This window comes from Pongo abelii, chromosome 11 (assembly GCF_028885655.2).
Source record: "Pongo abelii isolate AG06213 chromosome 11, NHGRI_mPonAbe1-v2.0_pri, whole genome shotgun sequence".
NCBI lineage: Eukaryota > Metazoa > Chordata > Mammalia > Primates > Hominidae > Pongo > Pongo abelii.
The window spans coordinates 134,987,276-135,011,995 of NC_071996.2; the positions used below are offsets into that span (position 1 = coordinate 134,987,276).

Below are 24,720 nucleotides of genomic sequence, written 5' to 3' on the forward strand. Positions count from 1 at the left end.
CCTTCATTTGCGTATCAAAGGTTGCTGGCCTGGCTCTAAGAGCTGCTTTAAAAACGAAAACTTCCCAGGGACGCGTTTTCCTCTGTTATCTGCCTAAAATAATTTCTTAACTCCTACAACACTATCATACCACATTACAGTTGTAGTATTGAAGAAAGAGACATATGATAAATACGTATTATCCAGTTTCACTTTTGGCAATGAATATGACAGTCCACAAAAGCCACCATGTTTTTTGTGCTGAAAAATTCTTGCGAATGGAAGAATGAAACCAGCAAAACGAAAAAAATCCCTTCTGAAAATGCATTTAAAGATGCAGGGGGATTTTTTGTGTAAGGAAAGCTCAATTCAAAAATAGCTGGGGCCAGATGTAGGGGCTCACGCCTGTAATCACAACATTTTGGAGTGCCAAGGTGGGAGGATAGCTCGAGGCCAGGAGTTCGAGACCTGCCTGGGCAACATAGCAAGACCCTATCTCTTTAAAAAAAAGAGAGAGAGAGAGAGTTGGAGCACTTGATTTTTGTCAAGTGCGTCCGTGTGAAGAGACCAGCAAGCGGACTTTGTGCGAGCAATAAAGCTTTTTAATCACCTGGGTGCAGGCGGACTGAGTCTGAAAAAGCAGTCAGCGAAGGGAGATAAAAGAGGGGCAGCTTTATAGGGTTTGGGTAGGCAGTGGAAAGTTACAGTTAAAGGTGGTTATCTATTGTTAGCAGGGGAGGGGGTCCCAAGGTGCATGGTGGAGGGATCATGGGACTCATTGTCCAGGAGAAGAATGTCACAGGGTCGATTGATCAGCTGGGGCAGGGCAGGAACAAGTCATAATGGTAGAATGTCATAAGGTGGGTTAATTAGTTAAGGCAAGAACTGGCTGTTTCACTTCTTTGTGACTTTTCATCTGCTCTAGACTTCTTGGCTCCTGTAGGCCATCTGGACTTATATGTGCAGGTCACAGGGGTTATAATGGCTGAGTGTCAGGCCTCTGAGCCCAAGCTAAGCCATCATATCCCCTGTGACCTGCACATATACATCCAGATGGCCTGAAGCAACTGAAGAACCACAAAAGATGACATTCCACCATTGTGATCTGTTCCTGCCCCACCCTAACTGATCAATTGACCTTATGACAATACACCCTCCCTGCCCTTGCGATCATGTACTTTGTAATATCCTCCCCCACCTTAAAGAAGGTACTTTGTGATATTTTCCCTGCCCTTGAGAATGTACTTTGTGAGATCCACCTCCTGCCCATAAAAAATTGCTCCTAACTCCACCACCTATCCCAAACCTATAAGAACTAATGATAATCCCACCACCCTTTGCTGACTCCTTTTTTGAACTCAGCCCGCCTGCACCCAGGTGAAATAAACAGCCTTGTTGCTCACACAAAGCCTGTTGGCGGACTCTTTTCACATGGACACGTGTGACACTGAGCTTTGGCTCAGAGGCCTGACATTCCTGTCTTTTTATTTATAAAATATACAGTTATAAGAAAAGATAAAGAAAATGTAAGTTTCTTCTGGGGATTATTGGTGTAGGGGCGATGTTTCTCAGGACTGCTTCAAGCATGACCAGGACTGTGTGGACACTTTAAAGAAAATTTAAGGGTAGAGGGCAGCATAAGAACGGGAATGAGGTTAAAAGTGAGTATAAAAGTAAAGAATATAGCAGCATGATTTATAGTCCTTTGGGTATATACCCAGTAATGGGATGGCTGGGTCAAATGGTATTTCTAGTTCTAGATCCCTGAGGAATCGCCACACTGACTTCCACAAGGGTTGAACTAGTTTACAGTCCCACCAACAGTGTAAAAGTGTTCCTATTTCTCCACATCCCCTCCAGCACCTGTTGTTTCCTGACTTTTTAATGATTGCCATTCTAACTGGTGTGAGATGGTATCTCATTGTGGTTTTGATTTGCATTTCTCTGATGGCCAGTGATGGTAAGCATTTTTTCATGTGTTTTTTGGCTGCATAAATGTCTTCTTTTGAGAAGTGTCTGTTCATGCCCTTCGCCCACTTTTTGATGGGGTTGTTTGTTTTTTTCTTGTAAATTTGTTTGAGTTCATTGTAGATTCTGGATATTAGCCCTTTGTCAGAAGAGTAGGTTGCGAAAATTTTCTCCCATTTTGTAGGTTGCCTGTTCAATCTGATGGTAGTTTCTTTTGCTGTGCAGAAGCTCTTTAGTTTAATTAGATCCCATTTGTCAATTTTGGCTTTTGTTGCCATTGCTTTTGGTGTTTTAGACATGAAGTCCTTGCCCATGCCTATGTCCTGAATGGTAATGCCTAGGTTTTCTTCTAGGGTTTTTATGGTTTTAGGTCTAACATTTAAGTCTTTAATCCATCTTGAATTAATTTTTGTATAAGGTGTAAGGAAGGGATCCAGTTTCAGCTTTCTACATATGGCTAGCCAGTTTTCCCAGCACCATTTATTAAATAGGGAATCCTTTCCCCATTGCTTGTTTTTCTCAGGTTTGTCAAAGATCAGATAGTTGTAGATATGCAGTGTTATTTCTGAGGGCTCTGTTCTGTTCCATTGATCTATATCTCTGTTTTGGTACCAGTACCATGCTGTTTTGGTTACTGTAGCCTTGTAGTGTAGTTTGAAGTCAGGTAGCGTGATGCCTCCAGCTTTGTTCTTTTGGCTTAGGATTGACTTGGCGATGCGGGCTCTTTTTTGGTTCCATATGAACTTTAAAGTAGTTTTTTCCAATTCTATGAAGAAAGTCATTGGTAGCTTGATAGGGATGGCATTGAATCTATAAATTACCTTGGGCAGTATGGCCATTTTCATGATATTGATTCTTCCTACCAAAGACACATGCACACGTATATTTATTGCGGCACTATTCACAATAGCAAAGACTTGGAACCAACCCAAATGTCCAACAATGATAGACTGGATTAAGAAAATGTGGCACATATACACCATGGAATACTATGCAGCCATAAAAAATGATGAGTTCATGTCCTTTGTAGGGACATGGATGAAATTGGAAATCATCATTCTCAGTAAACTATCGCAAGAACAAAAAACCAAACACCGCATATTCTCACTCATAGGTGGGAATTGAACAATGAGAACACATGGACACAGGAAGGGGAACACACCACCCTGCGGGCTGTTGTGGGGTGGGGGAAGGGGGGAGGGATAGCTTTAGGAGATATACCTAATGCTAAATGACGAGTTAATGGGTGCAGCACACCAGCATGGCACATGTATACATATGTAACTAACCTGCACATTGTGCACATGTACCCTAAAACTTAAAGTATAATAATAATAAAATAAAATAAAAGTAAAGAATTGGACTTCATCAGGGTGAAAGTATTGGAGTGTGCCCTGCCAGCAAAGATCTTCTATCCACTCCAAAAGGGAGTCAAGAGTGGCGGTTTGGAGATAGCACCAGGAGATATCTGCTGTGATGGTTTGGAGAAAAGGTGTAAACTGTCAGTGTAAACAAGAGCAGGGCATTTATGAGTAGGTGAGAATGGTGAAGAGGAAAATAGCAGGGATGAAAAAGTTTGTGAGGTGCAGTCCAAGAAGGAGGGGGTGATGCCAAGAAGGAGGGGGTGACTGCGTAAAGCCTTGTTGTAAAGAGTAGAGTAAGGAAGAAGAGACCTAATCCTGTGAGGCTGGAAGGACATATTTTCCTTGGTCTAAGAATCATTTGTCTTGAGTGGGGAGGGATTGATAGGTGGAAACTTCAGTGGGAGAGTAAGTAGGAGTGACTGATGAGAAGGAGAAAAACTGGCTGTGAGGAACAGAAATAGGAATACTAGCTGCTTGTTTAGCTGTCTTATCAGCATAATTGTTGCCTTGAGCAATGGGGTCTGAGGCCCTTTGATGGCCTTTGCAGTGAATGACTCCAGCTTCTTTTGGAAGTAAAGTGGCCTTAAGAAGAGTCTTTATTAAAGAGGCATTAATAATAGAGGACCCTTGGGTAGTGAGGAAACCTCTTTCTGCCCATATAACAGCATGGTGGAGCAGGATATGGAAGGCATATTTAGAGTCAGTATAAATATTGACACACAGTCCCTTTGCAAGAATGAGAGTCCCATTTAAGGAAATGAGTTCAGCTTGCTGAGAGGTAATGGAGGGAGGCAGCATGGTAGCCTCAATGATAGATGTGGAAGATACTATAGCATAGCCTGCCTTTGCTGGTGAGTGGCGATTAGGCCTGGTGGAACAGCCATCAATAAACCAAATGTGATCAGGGTGAGGAACAGGAAAGAAGGAAATATGGGGAAATGAAGTGAATGTCAGGTGGATCAGAGAGATACAGTCATGGGGGTCAGGTGTGGTATCAGGAATAATGTGGGAGGCTGGATTGAAGTCCAGGCCAGGAACAACGGTAATTGTGGGAGACTCAACAAAGAGTGAGTATAGCTGAAGCAGCCGGAGGACAGAAAGTGTATGTGTCAGGTGTGAAGAAGAAAATATATTTTGAAAATTATGAGAACTGTAGAGTGAGTTGAGCATAGTTTGTGATTTTGAGGCCCTTTATAAAAGTATTAGAGTGGTGGCAGCCACCGCACACAGACATGAGGGCCAGCCTAAAACAGTAAGGTCAAGTTGTCTTGTCGCCCAGGCTGGAGTGCAGTGGCGTGATCTCAGCTCACTGCAGCCTCTGCCTCCTGGGCTCAAGCAATCCTCCCACCTCAGCCTCCCTAATAGCTGGGATTATAGGCATGCACCACCACATTGGGCCATTTTTTGTATTTTTTATAGAAACGGGGTTTTGCCATGTTGCCCAGGCTGGTCTTGAACTCCTGAGCTCAAATGATATGCCCACTTCGGCCTCCCAAAGTGCTGGGATTACAGGCATGAGCCACCATTCCCAGCCTATATTTTTTAAATTAATGTATAATTTACATCCAATAAAATGCACAAATCCTAAGCATACAGTTTGATTAGTTTTGACAATTGTGTACATCTTGTGTAATCACCACCCCTTTCAAGATATAGAATATTTTCAACACCCCAGAAAACTCTCTGGGTGCCTTTCCATTCAGTCTCTACCCTACCCCTGCAGACACCCACTTTTCTCTTTTTTCACTTTCAAAATTTTTTTCTCATTATTATTTATTTATTAATAATTTCTTTTTTTTAATTTTTCAAAAATGCTCTTATTCTCTAGTTATACACACATACTCACTTTCAAGTAAAATTCTATATTAGAAGGAAAGGTCTCTTTGTAAGGCATAGTATTGACTTTTTCTTATGAGAAAACAGGAAATATCATTAGTGCTTTTAAAAAAGTGGAAGCATGAGAGAAAAATCAGGGCTCTATCTAGAGAAGTCTAATTGTTTCTCTACAAAAACCAACTGGAATACAAGATAGCTCTGTCCTACAGCAACCTAAAACACAACCTCCCTTGATGTATATATAGAAAATATATGTCTTGTGGCCGGGCGTGGTGGCTCATGCCTGTAATTCCAGTACTTTGGGAGGCCAAGGCAGGCGGATCACAAGGTCAGGTGATCAAGACCATCCTTAGCTAACACCGTGAAACCCCGTCTCTACTAAAAATACAAAAATTAGCCAGGCGTGATGATGGGTGCCTATAGTCCCAGCTACTCAGGAGGCTGAGGCAGGAGAATAGCATGAACCCGGGAGGTGGAGCTTGCAGTAAGCCGAGCTCACTCACACCACTGCACGCTTCAGCCTGGGCTACAGAGACTCCGTCTCAAAAAAAAAAAAAAAAAAGAAAGAAAGAAAGAAAGAAAATATATGTCTTAACCAACTTGGAAGAAAAACAAAATTCTGTGTGTGGAAATATATTTTTTTCAAGTTATTCTTTTTTCAACCTGGATTCAGCCTCAGGCTGCTGCTGACATCAGTGCTCGTCTCTGGGGCAAGGCTGGAGGGCTTGCATTGCACTGGAAGAGCATGAGGCACCTACTGCCGCAGCAGAGAATCAAAGGACCATAACTCTCCCTTGGGGGTTGAAGAATTCTTTAAAGTCTGAATATTTGGGGAACACAGAGCAAGGCTGTGCCCTGATTTTCCCTTTCTGAAAGTCACACTTTAAAACATTTCTGTTCTACAAATTTCCATATATCAAAAGATGCTGTAGAATTTAATTCATAGTGTCTTCTCAAAAGGAAGAGGGAAAAAAAAACAGTTCTTCATAGGAGTCTTTTCTTTTTTGGTGTCTTAAATGTCAATGATCACAAAAACTTCCGGCTTCTCTTCATTATAGACCTGCATTGCTGAATATGTTATTGCCTTGACTTCTATTCTCTGAGGGTGCTTGGACAATGAAAATTCTTCTCCCCACCCAATTGATCGTAATTTGAAATTTCTTTGATCAATACTAAGTACTTTCACTTCCCGGGGTATGAAGAATTCATCAGCACTGAACTTATAAAGCCATTCGTCCAAAAAGTGAAACAGAAGAGACTGTAAGTCATCTCCTTGGGTTTCTACTTCTACTGTTGGGAGGGGCTCCACTGTCCCAGTATCTGTCATGTAACCAAACATGGCCATTGCACATTGCTCGAATGCTTCCTCCAGAGTATCTCCCCATGTGTGTAACTGCACATCCGCCATATGATCCAAATACTCGTACTTCCTATTGACTGGCGGATACTTGGCCTTCATTGCCTTCTGTTCCTCAGTCAAATTGTAATCTCTAACATCTTCCTCTTCCTGCGCCGTGACTCTTTATTAATAATTTCCATTTTTAGGCCAGCTGTGGTGGCTCATACCTGTAAACCCAGCGCTTTGGGAGGCTGAGGCAGGCAGATCACTTGAGGTCAGGAGCTCCAGACCAGCCTGGCCAACATGGTGAAACCCTGTCTCTACTAAAGATACAAAAATTAGCCAGGCGTGGTCATGGGCGCCTGTAACCCCAGCTACTGAGGAGGCTGAGCAGGAGAATCACTTGAACCCAGGAGGCAGGGGTTGCAGTGAGCCGAGATTGCGCCACCGCACTCCAGCCTGGGCAGCAGAGCAGACTCCATCTCAAAAAAAAAAAAAAATTTAGCGGCCAGGTACGGTGGCTGACGCCTGTAATCCCAGCACTTTGGGAGGCCGAGGTGTGCAGATCATGAGGTCAGGAGTTCGAGACCAGCCTGGCCAACATGGTGAAACCCTGTCTCTACTAAAGATACAAAAAATTAGCCGGGTGTGGTGGTGCCCACCTGTAATCCCAGCTACTCGGGAGGCTGAGTCAGGAGAATCACTTGAACCTGAGAGGCGGAGGTTGCAGTGAGCCGAGATTGCCCCATTGCACTCCAGCCTGGGCAACAGGGTGAGACACCATCTCAAAATAAATAAATATAAATTTTTTAAAAATTCAACTTTTATTTTATATTCAGCGGGTACATGTGCAGGTTTGTTACATGGATATGTTGTGTGATGCTGAGGTTTGGGGTACAATTGATGCCATCACCCAGGTAGTAAGCATAGTACCCAATAGTTGGTTTTTCTTTTGTTTTTTTCCAAGACAGAGTCTTGCTCTGTCATCCAGGCTGTAGTGCAGTGGTGCAATCTCAACTCACCGCAACCTCTGCCTCCCGAGTTCAAGCAATTCTCCTGCCTCAGCCTCCCAAGTAGCTGGGATTACAGGTGCCCACCACCGCACCCGGCTAGTTTTTGTATTTTTAGTAGAGATGAGGTTTCACCATGTTGACCAGGCTGGTCTGGAACTCCTGACCTTGTGATCTGCCTGCCTCAGCCTCCCAAAGTTCTGGGATTACAAGCATGAGCCACCGTGCCCGGCCAATAGTTGGTTTTTCAAAACTTTTCCTCCTTCCCTCCCCACCTAGTAGTCCCCAGTGTCTATTACTGCTGTCTTTATGTCCCTGAGTACCCAATGTTTAGTTCCCACTTATAAGGAAGAACATGCGGTATTTGGTTTTCTGTTCCTTAGTTACTTTGCTTAGAATAATGCCTCCAGCTGCATCTATGTTGCTGTAAAGGACATGATTTCATTCATTTTTTTTTTATGGCTGTATACTATTGCATGGTGTATATGTACCACATTTTCTTTACCCAGTCCAACATTGATGGACTGAGGTTGATTCCATGTCTCTGCTATTGTAAATAGTGGTGTGATAAACATACAAGTGTATGTGTCGTTTTGGTAGAATGATTTATTATATTTTAATATGTATAATATATTATACACTTAATATATAATTTACGGTGGCTCACGCCTGTAGTCCTACCACTTTGGGAGGCCGAGGCAGGCAGATCACCTGAGGTCAGGAGTTCGAGACCAGCCTAATCAACCTACTCAGGAGGCTGAGGTAGGAGAATCGCTAGAATTCGGGAGATGGAGGTTGCGGTGAGCCGAGATGGCACCATTGCACTCCAGCCTGGGCAACAAGAGCAAAACTCCACCTTGAAAAAATATATATATATAAATATATATATATATATATAAACACACACACACACATATACATATAATTTAACATGGCTGGGCACAGTGGCTCACGCCTGTTATCCCAGCACTTTGAGAGGCCGAGGCGGGCAGATGACTTGAGGCCAAGAGTTCAAGACCAGTCTGGCCAACATGGTGAAACCCCGTCTCTACTAAAAATACAAAAAAAAATGAGCCAGACTTGGTGGCCTGTAATCCCAGGTACTTGGGAGGCTGAAGCATGAGAATCGCTTGAACCTGGAAGGCAGAGGTTGCAGTGAGCCAAGATCGCGCCATTGCACTACAGCCTAGGTGACAGAGTGAGACTCCATTTCAAATAATAATAATTTAATATACTATATATATTTATATAGGCCAGACAAAGTGGCTTATTCCTGTCATCCCAGTACTTTGGGAGGCCAAGGCAGGTGGATCACTTGAGATCAGCAGTTCGAGACCAGCCTGGCCAACATGGCGAAACTTCCTATCTACTAAAAATACAAAAATCAGCTGGGTGTGGTGGGGGCCGCCTGTAATCCCAGCTACTTGGGAGGCTGAGGCATGAAAATAGCTTGAACCCGGGAGGTGGAGGTTGCAGTGAGCTGAGATCATGCCATTGCACTCCAGCCTGGGTGACAGAGTGACTCTGTCTCAAAAATAATAACTTTATGTACATTTTATAAATGGATTCAAGTTTATTAAGCAGGGGAGTGGAAGAGATGTGGCACAAATAGAGGTATGTAACATTCAAACAACAGAATCTGGGATTTTTGAAAAAGTATTTTAGTTACGGTTACACAAAGGATCACTTCCTCTCCCAACGACACTGGGGCCTCTCTCAAAGGGGAGGAAGAACTAAGTCCCATGGTAGGGCCAGTGGTTGCTCCTGGGTTTTGGAATGATCTTTGCAGAGCTTTCAAGGCCAGACCATGGGCTCAGGATTGAGACTTCATAGCGGTTGTGACTAGACCCAGCAAGATGGCGGCGACCGTGAAGGCCTGGGCAGCGATCCGGGTGCGCATCATGAGCTGAGAGTGCCGGCTGTGGCCCTGGTCGAAGCAGTAGAGGCCGTAGGTGAGGGCGGTCGCCATGCCCAGGCAATCTATGGGTACCATGTGGTTCTCGCGGCTCTTGTGAAGGAACTTTTCCTTGAAACCCTCTGGATTACTGTAAACAGTGGGGCTAAACCCCTCAATGACTGGGGGCTTCCATGGTTCCAAGGGGACCTCCGGAGTCACAGGGCCGGGAGCCGCCATGTCCAGGCCACAGCTACAGGAGAAAATCGGGACTCCAAGCTCTGCCTCCTGGTGAAGGTCATTAAAAGAAAAATATATTTTATATATATTTATGTGTATTTCTTTTAATAATATATATACCCAGGAATGGATTGCTGGAACGAATGGTAGTTCTAAGTACTTTTAGAAATCTCCAAACCGGCCGGGCGCAGTGGCTCACACCTGTGAACCCAAAACTTTGGGAGGCTGAGGCAGGTGGATCACTTGAGGTCGGAGTTCGAGACCAGTCTGGGCAACATGGCAAAACCCCGTCTCTACTAAAAATTAGCTGGGCGTGGTGGCGCGCACCTGTAATCCCAGCTACTTGGGAGGCTGAGGCAGGAGAATTGCTTGAACCGGGGAGGCAGAGGCTGCAGTGAGCCAAGATCGAGCCACTGCACTCCAGCCTGGGCAACAAGAGTGAAACTCCGTCTCAAAAAAAAAAAAAAAAGAAATCTCCAAACTGCTTGCCTCACAGTAGCTGGACTAGTTTACATTCCCACCAACAGTATATGAGTGTTTTCTTTTCTCCACAGCCTTGACAGCATCTGTTGTTTTTTGACTTTTTAGGAATAGCCATTTTGACTGGTGTGAGATGGTATGTCATTGTGGTTTGTTTTTGTTTTTGTTTTGAGAGTCTCGCTTTGTTGTCCAGGCTGGAGTGCAGTGGTGCCATCTCAGCTCACTGCAACCTCCGCCTCCCGGGTTCAAGTGATTCTCATGCCTCAGTCTCCCATGTAGCTGGGATTACAGGTATGAGCTGCCACGCCTGGCTAATTTTGTATTTTTAGTAGAGATGGCGTTTTACCATGTTGGCCAGGCTGGTCTCAAACTCCTGACCTCAAGTGATCCACCCACCTCGGCCTCCCAAAGTGCTGGGATTACAGGTGTGACCCACTGCACCTGGCCCAGCCCCGATTGTGGTTTTGATTTGCATTTCTCTGATGATTAGTGATGTTGAGCATTTCTTCATGTTTTTTGGCCACTCTTGTCTTATTATTTATTTAGTTAGTTAGTTAGTTCGTTAGTTAGTTATTTTTTGAGACGGAGTTATGTTCTTGTTGCTTAGGCTGGAGTACAATGGCGTGATCTTGGCTCACCAAAACCTCTGCCTCCTGGATTCAAGCGATTCTCCTGCCTCAGCCTCCCAAGTAGCTGGGATTACAGGCATGCACCACCACACCTGGCTAATTTTTGTATTTTTAGTGCAGATGGGTTTCTCCATATTGCTCAGGCTGGTCTCGAACTCCCAACCTCAGGTGATCCACCCGCCTCGGCCTCCCAAAGTGCTGGGATTACAGGCATGAGCCACTGCGCACGGCCACTCTTGTCTTATTTTGAGAAGTGTCTGTTCGTGTATTTGTCCACTTTTTAATGGAGTTATTTGTTTTTTGTTTGTTGAATTCTTTAAGTTCCTTATAGATTCCAGATATTAGACCTTTGTCGAGTGCATGGTTTGCAAATATTTTCTCCCATTCTGTAGGTTGTCTGTTTACTCTGACAACCACTTTTCTGATTTCTATGACCAGTGATTAGTGTTGCTTGTTAGTTCTAGCTTTTGTCGCTCTATGTAAGATTTTTGAGTCATCCACGTTGTTGAATGAATACATAGCTTTTAAAAATTGTTAAGTAGGCTGGGTGCAGGGACTCATGCCTGTAATTCCAGCACTTTGGAAGGCCAAAGCAGGAGGATCGCTTGAGCACCAGGAGTTTGAAACCAGCCTGGGCAACATAGGGAGACTCCGTCTCTAAAAAAATTTAAAAATTAGCTGGGTGTGGTGACGTGCACCTGTGTTCCCGGCTACTTGGGAGGCTGAGGTGGGAGGATTGCTTGAGCCCAGGAGGTAGATGCTGCAGTGAGCTGATATCGCACCACTGCACTCCAGCCTTGGCAACAGAGGGAGACCCTGTCTCAAAAAAAAAAAAAATGTGCTAAGTGATATTCCATTGCCTTAATATACTACAGCTTGTTTATCCATTCTCCTCCTGATGGACATTTGAGTTCTTTCCAGTTTTGGGCTGTTATGAATAAAGCTGCTACAAACATTGTTATACAAGTCTTTTTGTGGACATATGTTTTCATTTCTCTTGAGAAAATATTTAGGAGTGGAATTGAGTCATAAGAGTAGGTATACATTTAACTTTATACTCTTATAAACTGTCAGAGTTTGTGTGTGTTTAACTTTATAACAAACGGTCAAACACTTTTCCAAAATGGCTGAGCCGCTACAGTAGGTAGCTAGTCAGGTATGAACAGGCCAGGAGAAGGCTCCCCACATACACAAGGAGTGTCGGGCAACCATTCGGTGATGGTCAGGAGGTTGTTAACTATCTCTCTAAAGTAATAATTGATCACAGCCAGTGCAGGGAAAGGCCGTCTCTTAATAGATGGAAAACACCTGAAATTGGTGATCAGCAGCTTTCCAATAAGATCCAAGGAATGGGGAGAACAAGACCCCGGAAGTAGGCCAACGTGCAAAACCCCAAGTCAAGATGTCGAGCTGTGCACTAGGGTCTCTCGAGTCGCCCACTTGGCCCTCTTCCAAGTGTACTTTCCTTCCTTTCCTTACTGCTCTAAAGCTTTTTAGTAACTCACTCCTGTTCTAAAACTTGCCTTGATCTTTCTCCTTATGCCTTATGGCCCTCAGTCGAATTCTTTCTTCTGAGAAGGCAAGAATGGAGGTTGCCACAGACTCATACAGGTAACTACCACGACTAACAGTGCCATTTCATATTCTAACAGCAATATATGAGAGTTCTCGTCGTTTACACCCTTGTCAACATTCGGCATTGTCAGTGTTGTTAATTTGAACTATTTGGTGGGTGCATGTTGATATCTCATTGTGGCTTTAATTTGTATTTCTCTGGTGACTAATGATGTTGAATGTCTTTTCTTTTCTTCTTTTTTGAGACAAAGTCTCACTCTGTCACCGAGGCTGGAGTGCAGTGGCGCCATCTTGGCTCCTGTAATCCCAGCACTTCGGGAGGCTGAGGCAGGCAGATCACTTGAGGTCAGGAGTTTGAGACCAGCCTGGCCAACACAGTAAAACCCTGTCTCTACTAAAAATACAAAAAGAATTAGCCAGGCATGGTGGCACACACCTGTAATCCCAGCTATTGGGGAGGCTGAGGCAGGAGAATCACTTGAACCCGGGAGGCGGAGGTTGTAGTGAGATCGTGCCACTGCACTCTATCCTGAGAGAGAGAGACTCTGTCTCAAAAGAAAAAAAAAAGTATTGCATTGCATTGAAAAGATTTTCTCCCAACCTGTGGCTTGTCTCTTCATTTTCTCAACAGTGTCTTCTAATGAGCAGACATTTTAGTTCTGATGAGTCCATTTTATCTTTTTTGTCCCATTTATGGTTAATGCCTTTTGTATCCTCTCTAAGACATCTTTCCCTACCTTAATAAGAAAGATATTCTTCTTTGCTTCTAAAAGCTTTATGATTTGAGGCTTTGTATTTATATCTATAACCTGTCTTAAATTAATTTTTGTATATAATATGAAGTGAAAGACAAAGTTCTTTTTTTTCTTTTTTTTTTTCTATTTTTTGAGATAGAGTCTCACTCCGTCACCCAGGATGGAGTGCAATGGCTCGATCTCGACTCACTGCAACCTCTGCCTCCCAGGTTCAAGCGATTCTCCTGCCTCAGCCTCCTGAGTAGCTTGGATTACAGGCATGCCCCACCATACCCAGCTAATTTTTGTATTTTTAGTAGAGATGGGGTTTCACCATATTGGCCAGGCTGGTCTCGAACTCCTGACCTCAAGTGATCCACCTGCCTCGGCCTTCTAAAGTGCTGGGATTACAGGTGTGCGCCACTGTGGCCAGCCAAGAATATCTTTTTTTTTTTTTTGGTCTCTGTCGCCCAGGCTGGAGCGCAGTGGTGTGATCCTAGCTTACTGCAGCCTCGACTTCTTGGGCTCAAGCAGTCCTCCTGCCTCAGCTTCCCGAGTAGCTAGGACTTTAGGTGCATGCCACTATGCCCCACTAATTTTATTTTTTGTAGAGATGGAGTCTCCCTATGTTGCCCAGGCTGGTCTCAAACCCCTGGGCTCAAGCCTAACAAAGTGCCAGGACCATAGGTGGGAGCCACCGCACTCAACCCATGTGAAGATCCAGTTTTCAAAACATTATTTGATGAAAAGACTCTTTTCCCATTGAATACCTGTGTACCTTTATCAAAAATAAATTAACTATATATATGAGGAATGGTTTATGGACTTTCTAGTCTGTGTCACTGATGTATATATTTTCCCTATAACAATACCACATTATTTTTTATTACTGTAGCTTTATATTAAACCTTAAAATCATTTAGTAGAAGTCCTCCAACTTTGTTTCTTTTACTTTTTAAGATTGTTTTGAGCCAGGCACAGTGGCTCACACCTGTAATCCCAGCATATGGGAGGCCGAGGCGAGCAGATCACTTGAGCCCAGGAGTTTGAGAGCAGCTGGGGCAACTTGGCAAAACCCTGTCTCTACAAAAAAATACAAAAAATTAGCCAGGTGTGGTGGTGTGTGCCTGCATTCCCAGCAACTTGGGAGGCTGAGGCAGGAGGATCACTTGAGTCTAAAGAGGTCGAGGTTGCAGTGAGCCAAGATCATGCCACTGCACTCCAGCCTGGGCAACTAAGCGAGGCCCTGTCTCAAAAAAAAAAAAAAAAAGATTGTTTTGGCTATTCTAGTGTTTTGCATTTCTATATAAGTTTTCAAATCATCTTGTCAAGTTCTTTTTGTTTTTGTTTTTTTGAGACAGAGTCTCACTCTGTTGCCCAGACTGGAGTGCAGTGGCGGGATCTCGGCTCACTGCAACCTCCCCTCCCGGGTTCAAGCGATTCTCCTGACTCAGCTCCCGAATAGCTGGGACTACAGGCACCTACCACCATGCCCGGCTAATTTTTGTATTTTTAGTAAAGATGGGGTTTCACCATATTGGCCAGGCTGGTCTCGAACTCCAGACCTTGTGATCAGCCCACCTCGGCCTCCAAAAGTGCTGGGATTACAGGTGTGAGCCACCGTGCCCGGCCCATCTTGTCAATTTCTAATCAAAACTTTTCTGAGATTATGATGATTGGGTTGAATCTGTAAATAAGCTTGGAGAGAACTGACACGTTAACAATATTAAGGCTTTTAATTTACAAACATGGTGTATCACTCCAGTTATTTAGTCAATTTCCCTCGACAATGCCCTGCTCACCTTGTATTAAATCTATTCCTCAGTATTTTGTTTTTCTTAGTGAAATTATAATAATTTAAAATTTTTCTATTTTCCAGTCCTTTGCTGTTTGGTATATATGTGAAACCAATTTTTACATATTGATTTTATGTCCTTGAAACCTTGGTACTTTTGCTTATTATGACAGTTTTTTGTAGATTCTCAATGATTTTTCTAAATATGTAATCATATTATCTGTGAATAATGACTGTTTTAGTTCTTTCTTCCCAATCTTTACACTTTTTATTTCTTTTCCTTGCCTTATTGTACTGGACTTCCAACAGAGTGTTACGTGGAAATAGTGAGAACAGACACCCTTGCCTTGTTCATGATCTTAGCGGGAGACTGTTCAATATTTTACTATTAAGTGTGATATTAGCCTTAGGTTTTTCATAGGTGTTCTTTATCAGGCTGTTAAAATTTTGTTGAGTTTTGTTTATCACAACTGTTAATTGTTGAAGTTTGACAAATGCTTTCTCTACTTTTATTTGGACAATTGTATTATTTTTCTCCTTTAATTCTATAATATGGTGAATTATTAGGTTGGTGGAAAAGTAATTGCTGTTTTGCCAATGAAATAACGGCAAAAACTGCAATTACATAATACATTGATTTTTCAAATGTTAACCAAACTTGAATTGAGACTAGATCATCATTTTTATATATGTCTTGATTCAGTTTAATTTTTTTTTTTTTTTTTTGAGACAAAGTCTTGCTCTTGTCGCCCAGGCTGGAGTGCAATGGTGCAGTTTCTGCTCACTGCAACCTCCGCCTCCCAGGTTCAAGCAATTATCTTGCCTCAGCCTCCTGAGTAGCTGGGATTAACAGGCGCCTGCCACACCCGGCTAATTTTTGTATTTTTAGTAGAGATGGAGTTTCACCACATTGGCCAGGCTGGTCTCGAACTCCTGACCTTAGGCGACCTGCCCACCTCAGCCTCCCAAAGTGCTGGGATTACAGGCATGAGCCACTGTACCTGGCCGGTAATTTTTTTTTTTTGGAGATGGGGTTTTGCTCTGTTGCCCAGGCTGCAGTGCAGTGGCATGATCATCGCTTAGTGCAGCCTCAACCTGCTAGGCTCAAACAATCCTCCCACCTCAGCCTCCAGAGTAGCCGGGACTACAGGTGCATCACCATGTCTGGCTAATTTTTTTTCTTTTTTTTTGAGACGTCTCACTCTTGTCCCCCAGGCTGGAGTGCAATGGCGCAATCTCGGCTCACTGCAACCTCCACCTCCCGGGTTCAAGCAATTCTCCTGCCTCACCCTCCCAAGTAGTTGGGATTACAGGCACCTGCCACCACGCCCGGCTAATTTTTGTATTTTAAGTAGAGATGGTGTTTCACCATGTTGGCCAGGCTGGTCTCGAACTCCTGACCTCAGATGATCCGCTCACCTCAGCCTCCCAAAGTGCTGGGATTACAGACATGAGCCACTGCGCCCGACCACATCTGGCTAATTCTTTTAAATTTTTTTGTAGAGACGGGGGTCTTGCTATGTTGCCAAGGCTGGTCTCAAACTGCTAGACTTAAGCAATTCTCCTTCGGCCTCCTAAAGTGATAGGATTACAGGCATGAGCCACCACACCCAGCCTGCTAATATTTTATTTTATTTTGTTTTATTTATTGCCATCATGCCCAGCCTGCTAATATTTTATTTTATTTTATTTTTTGAGATGGAGTCTCGCTGTGAGGCCCAGGCTAGAGTGCAGTGGTACGATCTTGGCTCACTGCAACCTCTGCCTCCCGGGTTCAAATGATTCTCCTGCCTCAGCCTCCTGAGTAGCTGGGATTACAGGTATGTACCACCGTACCTGGCTCATTTTAGTATATTTAGTAGAGATGTATATTTAGTAGAGATGTGGTTTCACCATATTGGTCAGGCTGGTCTTGAACTCCTAGCTTCATGATCTGCCCACCTCGGCCTCCCAAACTACTGGGATTACAGGCATGAGCCACCGCACCTGGCCCCAGCTTGCTAATATATTTTTTAAATTTTTATGATTTAAAAATTTTTATGATTTAAATTTTAAAATTCCATGAGGAATATTGGTCTTTTTTTGTAATGTCCTTGTCATATTTTGGTATCAACATACATAAAACAAATTGGAAAAAGTTTTCTTTTCTTCTACTTTCTGAAATATAGTTTGTGTAAGATTGGTATTATTTCTTCTTTAAACATTTTATAGAATTTACTCATAAAGCCATCTGGGCCTGGAGTTTTCTCTGTGGAAAGTTTAAATGATTAATTCAATTTCATCGGTACGTGTAGGATTATTCATATTTTCCATTTCTTCTTGTGTATGTTTTGGAAAGTTATGTTTTCAAAGAATTTGCTCATTTTATCTAAGTTGTTAAATTTTGTGAAGTAAAGCTATTTACACTATTCCTTCATTATATTGAATATCTGGATGGGGTATGGTGGCTCACACCTGTAATCCCAGTACTTTGGGAGGATAACGAGGGAGGATTACTTGAGGCTAGAAGTTCAAGACCAGCCTGGGCAACGTAACAAGACTCCATTTCTACAAAAATTTTTTAAAAAAATTTTTTTTAATTAGCCAGGCATGGTGGCATGCACCTGTGGTTTCAGCCACTTGAGAGGCTGAGGCAGGAGGATCTCTTGAGCCCTGGAGTTCCAGGCTGCAGCCAGCTACAGTCATGCCACTGCACTCCAGCCTGGGCAATGGACAACAGAGCAAGACCCCGTCTCTTAAAAAAAATAATAATAATAATCTGTACAATCTGTAATGTGATGATACCCCTTCTTTCATTCCCAATAATGGCTATTTGTGTTTTGTCTTCTTTTTTTCTTGATCAGTCTTGCTAGAGAACTATCAATTTTATCTTATTTATCCTTTCAGTGAACCAATTTTTGTCTTGATTTTTCTACATCATTAATTGTTATTCTTATTTTTATTATTTCCCTCTCCTATGTATTTCTTCTTTCTTTTTTACATGCTTAAGCTGGAAACAGACAGTTAACTTTAAAACTCTATCTCCTTCTTTTCTAAAGTATTTTAAGTTATAAATTTCCATCTAAGAACTGTTTTAGCTGCATCCCAAAATGTGTTTTTATTGTCATTCATTTTGAAATAGTATCTAATTTCTCTTGTGATTTCTACTTTGATCCATTCAGAAGTGTTTTTCAGAAATGTACTTAATATACAAATGTTTAGGAGTATTTTAGGTATCTTATTGTTATTCATTTCTAATTTATTTCTGTTATGTCAGATTGTATATTTTCCAATCCTTTGAAATTTCTTGAGATTTGTTTTGGAGCCTAGAATATTTTGGTGAATGTTTTATGTGCACTTGAAAAGATGTGTTTTTCCGTAGCTAGGCCTAAATGACCAACAGTTTTCAATTCTTCTATATCATTATTGATGTTTGTCTCTTTACTTTATCTCTTACTAAATGAGGGGTGTTAAAATCTCCAACTGTGATTGAAAATTTGTCCATTTCTCTCTTTATCAATTTTTTGCTTCACAGGTTATAAAATTCTGTTACTGTTTGCATGCACATTTAAGATTGCTATGTCTTTCTAGTAAATTTACCTTTTTGTCATTATGAAATGTTGCTCTGGGCTGGGCGCAGTGGCTCACGCCTGTAATCCTAACACTTTGGGAAGCCAAGGCAGGCGGATCACGAAGTCAGGAGATTGAGACCATCCTGGCTAACATGGTGAAAACCCGTCTGTACTAAAAATACAAAAAATTAGCTGGGTGTGGTGGCGGGCGCCTGTAGTCCCAGCTACTCAGGAGGCTGAGACAGGAGAATCGCTTGAACCTGGGAGATGGAGGTTGCAGTGAGCCACTGCACTCCAGCCTGGGTGACAGAGCAAGATTCCGTCTCAAAAAGAAAGGTTGCTCTGGCCAGGTGTGGTGGCTCACAGCACTTTGGGAGGCTGAGGTGGGAGATCACTTGAGCCCAGGCGTTCGAGACCAGCCTGGGCAACATAGCAAGACCCTGTCTCTATTAAAGAAAAAATTAAAAGAAAAAAGGAATTTGAAGGCAATTTCTATGCAGATTTTATGGTTTCCTCCTCTGTGTCTCCCTCATTTTCATTATTTCCCAAAATTTCCAGACTCACACTCCAACCTGATTCCTCAGCACAGTAAGACATCCACTTTCTGCTCTATTCCCCTGGAGTCACGCAAGTGGGGTGATGCCCTCAGGGGAAAAGCTGGTTAAACATGGGTCTCATCCAGTGTGCTTCCCTTCTTTCCAGGATCGATACCATCTTCCCTGGGTTGCTCCAGTTTTCTATTTGGTATTATTGGAAGACAAATCAACTTTAGATGTTGATCTTTAAATATTTTGCCCAGGGCCTGGTGCAATGGCTTATGCCTGTAATCCCAGCACTTTGGGAGGCTGAGGCAGGCGAATCACCTGAGGTCAGGAGTTTGAGACAGACTCGCCAACATGATGAGACCCTGTCTCTACTAAAAGTACAGAAAATTAGCCGGGCGTGGTGGCACATGCCTGTAGTCCCAGCTACTCAGGAGGCTGAGGCAGGAGAATTGCTTGAACCTGGGCAGTAGAGGTTGCCGTGAGCTGAGATTGTGCCACTGCACTTCAGCCTGGGTGACAGAGAGAGACTCCGTCTTCAAAAATAAAAATTAAAAAATAAAAAACTAAAAATAAAATAAATAAATAGTTTACCCAGAGTTTTTTTGTTTGTTTTTTTTTTTTTGAGACAGGCCTCCCTCTATTGCCCAGGCTGGAGCGTAGTGGTGCAATCACAGCTCACTGCAGCCTCAACCTCCCCAGTGGCTCAGGTGATCCTCCCACCTTAGTCTCCCTAGTAGCTGGGACTACAAGCGCGTGACACCATGCCTGGCTAATTTTTTTTTTTTTTTTTTTTTTTTTTTTTTTTGATATAAGGTCTTGCTCTGTTGCCCAGGCTGGAGTACAGTTGTGCAATCTAGGCTCACTGCAACCTCTGCCTCCCAGGTTCCAGCGATTCTCCTGCCTCAGCCTCCGGAGTAACTGGGCCTACAAGCATATGCCACCACGCCCGGTTAATTTTTGTATTTTTAGTAGAAGCGACATTTCACCATGTTGACCAGGTTCGTCTTGAACTCCTGACCTCAGGTAATCTGCCCGCCTTGGCCTCCCAAAGTGCTGGGATTACAGGTGTGAGCCACTGTGCCAGGCCCGCCTGGCTAATTTTTGTATTTTTTTGTAGAGACAGAGTTTCACCATGTTACCCAGGCTGGTACCAAACTCGGGGGCTCAAGCAATCAGCAGATCTTGGCCTCTCAAAGTGCTAGGATTACAGGTGTGAGCCACCTGTCTGGCCTAACCAGAGTTTATAATTGTCATCAACAGAAGGATTAGTCTGTTATAAGCCACTTCATCACTACCAGAACCAAACTACTTGTGTTTTCAATGTAAATAAATCCTACCTAATCCATTAATGAACATATCTATAATTCTATCACATAAATTGTGCTCAAATATTTTAATAACTAATTTCAATATAATTGGTCTCCCTTGTGTTCCTTTTATATTTTAAAGTGATTTAGAAAACATTATTCTGAAAAGAGTTCAAAGGCTTCACCAGACTCCCAAAAGAATCCTTGGTACGAAAACATTAAGAATTTAAACTGGACGCAGTGGTATGTGCCTGTAGTCAGCTATTGGGGAGGCTAAAGTGGGATCACTTGAGCCCAGGAGTTCAAGGCCGTACTGTGCTATGATAACACCTTTGTACTCTAGCCTGGGTAACAAAGTGAGACCTCATCTCATTTTAAAAAATAATAAAGTAAAAATAACTTTAAAAATATGTTGGCCAGGTGCAGTAGCTCACACCTGTAATCCTAACACTTGGGGAGGCCAAAACGGGAGGACTGCTTGAGCCCAGGAGTTTGAGACCAGCCTGGGTAATGCAGTGAGACACTGTCTCTATAAAAACTTTTTTTTTTTTAATTAGCCAGGCGTGGTGGTACACATGTGTAATCCCCACCACTAAGCTACTCGAGAGACTGAGGTAGGAGGATTGCTTGAGCTCAGGAGGCCAAGGCTGCGGTGAGCCGTGATTGTGCCACTGCACTCCAGCCTTTTTTTTTATTTTTTATTTTTTAATTTTTTTTTGAGATGGAGTCTTGCTCTGTTGCTCAGGCTGGAGTGCAGTGGCATGATCTCGGCTCACTGCAACCTCCGCCTCCCGGGTTCATGCCATTCTCCTGCCTCAGCCTCCCGAGCAGCTGGGACTACAGGCGCCCGCCACCACGCCCAGCTAATTTTTTGTATTTTTAGTAGAGACGGGGTTTCACTGTGTTAGCCAGGATGGTCTCGATCTCCCGATCTCATGATCCACCCGCCTCGGCCTCCCAAAGTCCTGGGATTACAGGCGTGAGCCACCGCGCCTGGCCTAAAAGTATCTTTAAAAATAAAACTCCTGGCCTAATGATCCCTTCCTGTTGCTACCTGACCCTACCGTAAGTTGAGGGGAAGGTGTTTCACCTGGGAAACTTGCTGAGCACCTACTATGTGTTAGCCTCTCTTCTAGGCTCGGAACAGCACAGTGAACCAAACCAAGTCCCCCGTCAGAGGGAGCATGCATTTCTTTTCATGTTTCCATGTACAGGGATCAGAAATAGGGTAACCCTCCTGGCCTCTTACTCCCCCCATTACTGGGTTAGTGACCTGATCAGTGAAGACAGCCATTGGCTCCCATCTATGAATTGGATGGAACTGGGCTTTTGAATGGCTGCAATCCTTGAGGATTTGTTCTTTTCCTTCCTCTCCACTTCAACTTTTAGTGTGTCTAAGTTCTTTTTTTCTTTTTTTTTTTTTGGTAGAGACAAGTGTCCCGCTATGTTGGTCAGACTGGTCTCTAACTCCTGAGCTCATGCCGTCCTCCCACCTCAGCCTCCCACAGTGCTAGGTCACTGCCTAAATTCCTTTTTTTTTTTTTTTTTTTTTTTTGAGACAGAGTCTCACTCTGTCGCCCAGGCTAGAGTGCAGTGGTGCTATCTCAGCTCACTGCAAGCTCCGCCTCCCGGGTTCATGCCATTCTCCTGCCTCAGCCTCCCAAGCAGCTGGGACTACAGGCACCCGCCACCATGCCCGGCTAATTTTTTGTATTTTTAGTAGAGACGGGGTTTCACCGTGTTAGCCAGGATGGTCTCCATCTCCTGACCTCGTGATCCGCCCGCCTCGGACTCCCAAAGTGCTGGGATTACAGGCGTGAGCCACCGCGCCCCGCACCTTTTTTTTTTTTTTTTTTTTTGAGACAGAGTCTTGCTCTGTTGCCCAGGCTGGAGTGCAGTGGCGCAATCTCAGCTCACTTCAACCTCCACCTCCTAAGTTCAAGTGATTCTCATGCCTCAGCCTCTGGAGTAGCTGGGATTATTGGCGCCTGCCACCACACCCGGCTAATTTTTGTATTTTTAGTAGAGACAGGGTTTTGCCATGTTGGTCAGGCTGGTCTCGAACTCCTGACTTCAGGTCATCCACCCGCCTTGGCCTCCCAAAGTGCTGGGATTACAGGCGTGAGCCACCGTGCCTGGCCCTACTGCCTAAATTCTTAGCGGTGGAGGAGGAGTTTCGGCAGGAAGGAGGGATAGTCTGTCAGATGCTGCAGGGAAGTAGGTGAACCTAGGGAAGACTGACCCCTGGCTTTGGCACCTGGAGGAAGGGGGACAGAAGCCACACTTCGAGAAGGCTACAGTATGCTCATCCTGAAAGTTTGGCAATGAAGGGAAAAGACAACTGTGTGAGGTGGCAGGGTCAGGGGACAGTCTTTTAAAAAGGGTGAGAAAAGCTTTGGTATTATTTTTAAGCCTGAGGGGAGACACTGAGACACACAAAGATAATGGGGTAACTCTCAGAGAAAGGGCACAGGACATGCTTCCAAATAATCTTAGCTGTAGGATCCAATTGGAAACCCCTTTTGCAGGGGTTGTGCAGCATCACTCAAGGTGGGAGACTTCCTGGGCCTATCCACTGGTCTCGAATCTGAGGGTGAGTTTGGAGTTAGAAGGCCTGCAATCAGCTCATCACCAGGCCTCCCTCCAGCAGGAGTTTCCAGATCCTTGTGGACTTATGCTGCCACCTGCTGGAAGCATGACAAATGTGGCGACAACCATTTGCAGAAGAAAATTATCACTTTTCTAAAATGGCTCCAAACGCCACCAAATCAGAAACTAGAGGCAGGCACTAGGGAAGACTGTGAATTTGACTTCAGTCGCTAATCGTAAACCTCAGTGTCTCTTTCTGGCCCTGCAGGGTAATCCACCTTCCATCCTCATCTTTTTTTTTTTTGAGATAGTGTTGTCGCCCTTGTCGTCCAGGCTGGAGTGTGATGGCGCGATCTCGGCTCACTGCAGCCTCTGCCTCCCAGGTTCAAGCAATTCTCCTGCCTCAGCCTCTCAAGTAGCTGGGATTACAGGCGCCCGCTTACCATGCCCAGCTAATTTTTATATTTTTAGTAGAGATGGGGTTTCACCATGTTGGCCAGGCTGGTCTCAAACTCCAAACCTCAGGTGATCCACCCACCTTGGCCTCCCAAAGTGCTGGGCTTACAGGCCTGAGCCACCGCACCCAGCCCTCATCTTCATTCAACAGGAAATCAGCACACATGATTAGAACAAGCACTGAGAAATCACAGGACTGGACCATCTCTGCTTTCCTTCTCTTAAGAAATGGAAAAGAAAACGAATCAGGAGATAGGAACTTTAGTGTCCTGCCCTTGTCTTGCCTCACAGCAGGTTAGTAGAGGGGCTGAGGAAAAAGCCCAGCTGCTGAGCACACGAACAGCAACTGCCCCATTATTAACAGCTACTTGATAGAAATGCAAGCCCCACCTTTGGAGCCATGAGCTCTTCCTGCAATTCAAGCCCTATCAAAATCGCACTCCCATAGGCTCTCCAAGTATGGAAAAAGCAGTGACTGTGCTGCACCAGAGCCACCAGCAATCCCAGCCCTTATTCATAGATGGCCACACGGCATATAGACTATCGCTTACTTTAACCCACAGGCCTCCCAAAGAAACCAGCTGCAGCACATTCTCACCTGGGTGAAGGCTGCAGGGAAGTGAGGAGAGCCCTGGAGGCATCATTTCATAGATTCCAGAAGACCTAGACACCAACCTCACAAGGTTTTTCAAACTGTCACTCAGGCTGGAGTGCAGTGTTGGGCTCAAGCAATCCTCCCACCTCAGCTTCCTGAGAACTGCAGGCTTATGCCACCACGGCCACCTAATTTTTCTTGTAGAGATGGGAGTCTCACTGTTGTCTAGGCTGGTCTCAAGCCATCTCCACACCCAGGCTTCCCAAGGTGTTGGGATTACAGGTATGACCCACGGTGCCTGGCCTCACAGGATCTTTCTTGAAAGCCACTGGAGATAAATTCACACTTATGTTCATACTATGTGCCTTGCTGCAACTTAAGAGCTAACAGACTTAATCCATGACACGCCTGATGGGCTTCAATTAACTGAGAGCCTTCACTTCCTTATCCAGAATACAGGCTGCAAGGCCTTCCTTTTTGTCCTTAGGCTTGCCTCATGGGAGACCCTCCCACTGCTTTTTCATCATAGTTACAACCCTGACTGGCCACCTTCCTCTCTGGAGCATGAGGGTCTTGGAACTGGATTGTCACCACCCCCATCCCCTGGATGTGGAACAGGGCTGACAAGCAGTAGGTGATAAGCCCAAGGATGTTAAGATTTCAACAGCCCAACTGAACCAGCGTAAACCCAAAGCAGCTACGTATTCTTCATGTTGCCTTCTAAGCTTATCCAAGTATCATAGTTTGAGTTCACTAGTCTGACTAGAACAGGTTTTTGGACTTGGCTACCTACGTTGATTTTGGGCACTGAGTTTCAACTGAACTCATCACAAT

The 24,720-nt window shown here is 44.0% G+C and overlaps 2 protein-coding genes across 2 annotated transcripts; both read right to left on the reverse strand.

Annotated features, from left to right (window-relative positions):
- Positions 1-6,081: 6,081 nt before the first annotated feature.
- LOC100432472 (protein archease-like) lies at positions 6,082-6,661 on the reverse strand. The gene has a single exon (XM_054549975.1). The coding sequence runs from the start codon at positions 6,604-6,606 to the stop codon at positions 6,160-6,162; it is 447 nt and encodes a 148-aa protein (XP_054405950.1). The 5' UTR covers positions 6,607-6,661; the 3' UTR covers positions 6,082-6,159.
- Positions 6,662-9,309: 2,648 nt separating this feature from the next.
- LOC100462434 (HIG1 domain family member 2A-like) lies at positions 9,310-9,630 on the reverse strand. The gene has a single exon (XM_002812975.3). It carries the CDS (start codon positions 9,628-9,630, stop codon positions 9,310-9,312), a length of 321 nt encoding a protein of 106 aa, XP_002813021.2.
- Positions 9,631-24,720: the final 15,090 nt, after the last annotated feature.

Coding starts and splice junctions, on each gene's coding strand:
- LOC100432472 (XM_054549975.1), bottom strand. CDS start 6,606: ATGAAGGCCAAGTATCCGCCAGTCAATAGGAAGTACGAGTATTTGGAT.
- LOC100462434 (XM_002812975.3), bottom strand. CDS start 9,630: ATGGCGGCTCCCGGCCCTGTGACTCCGGAGGTCCCCTTGGAACCATGG.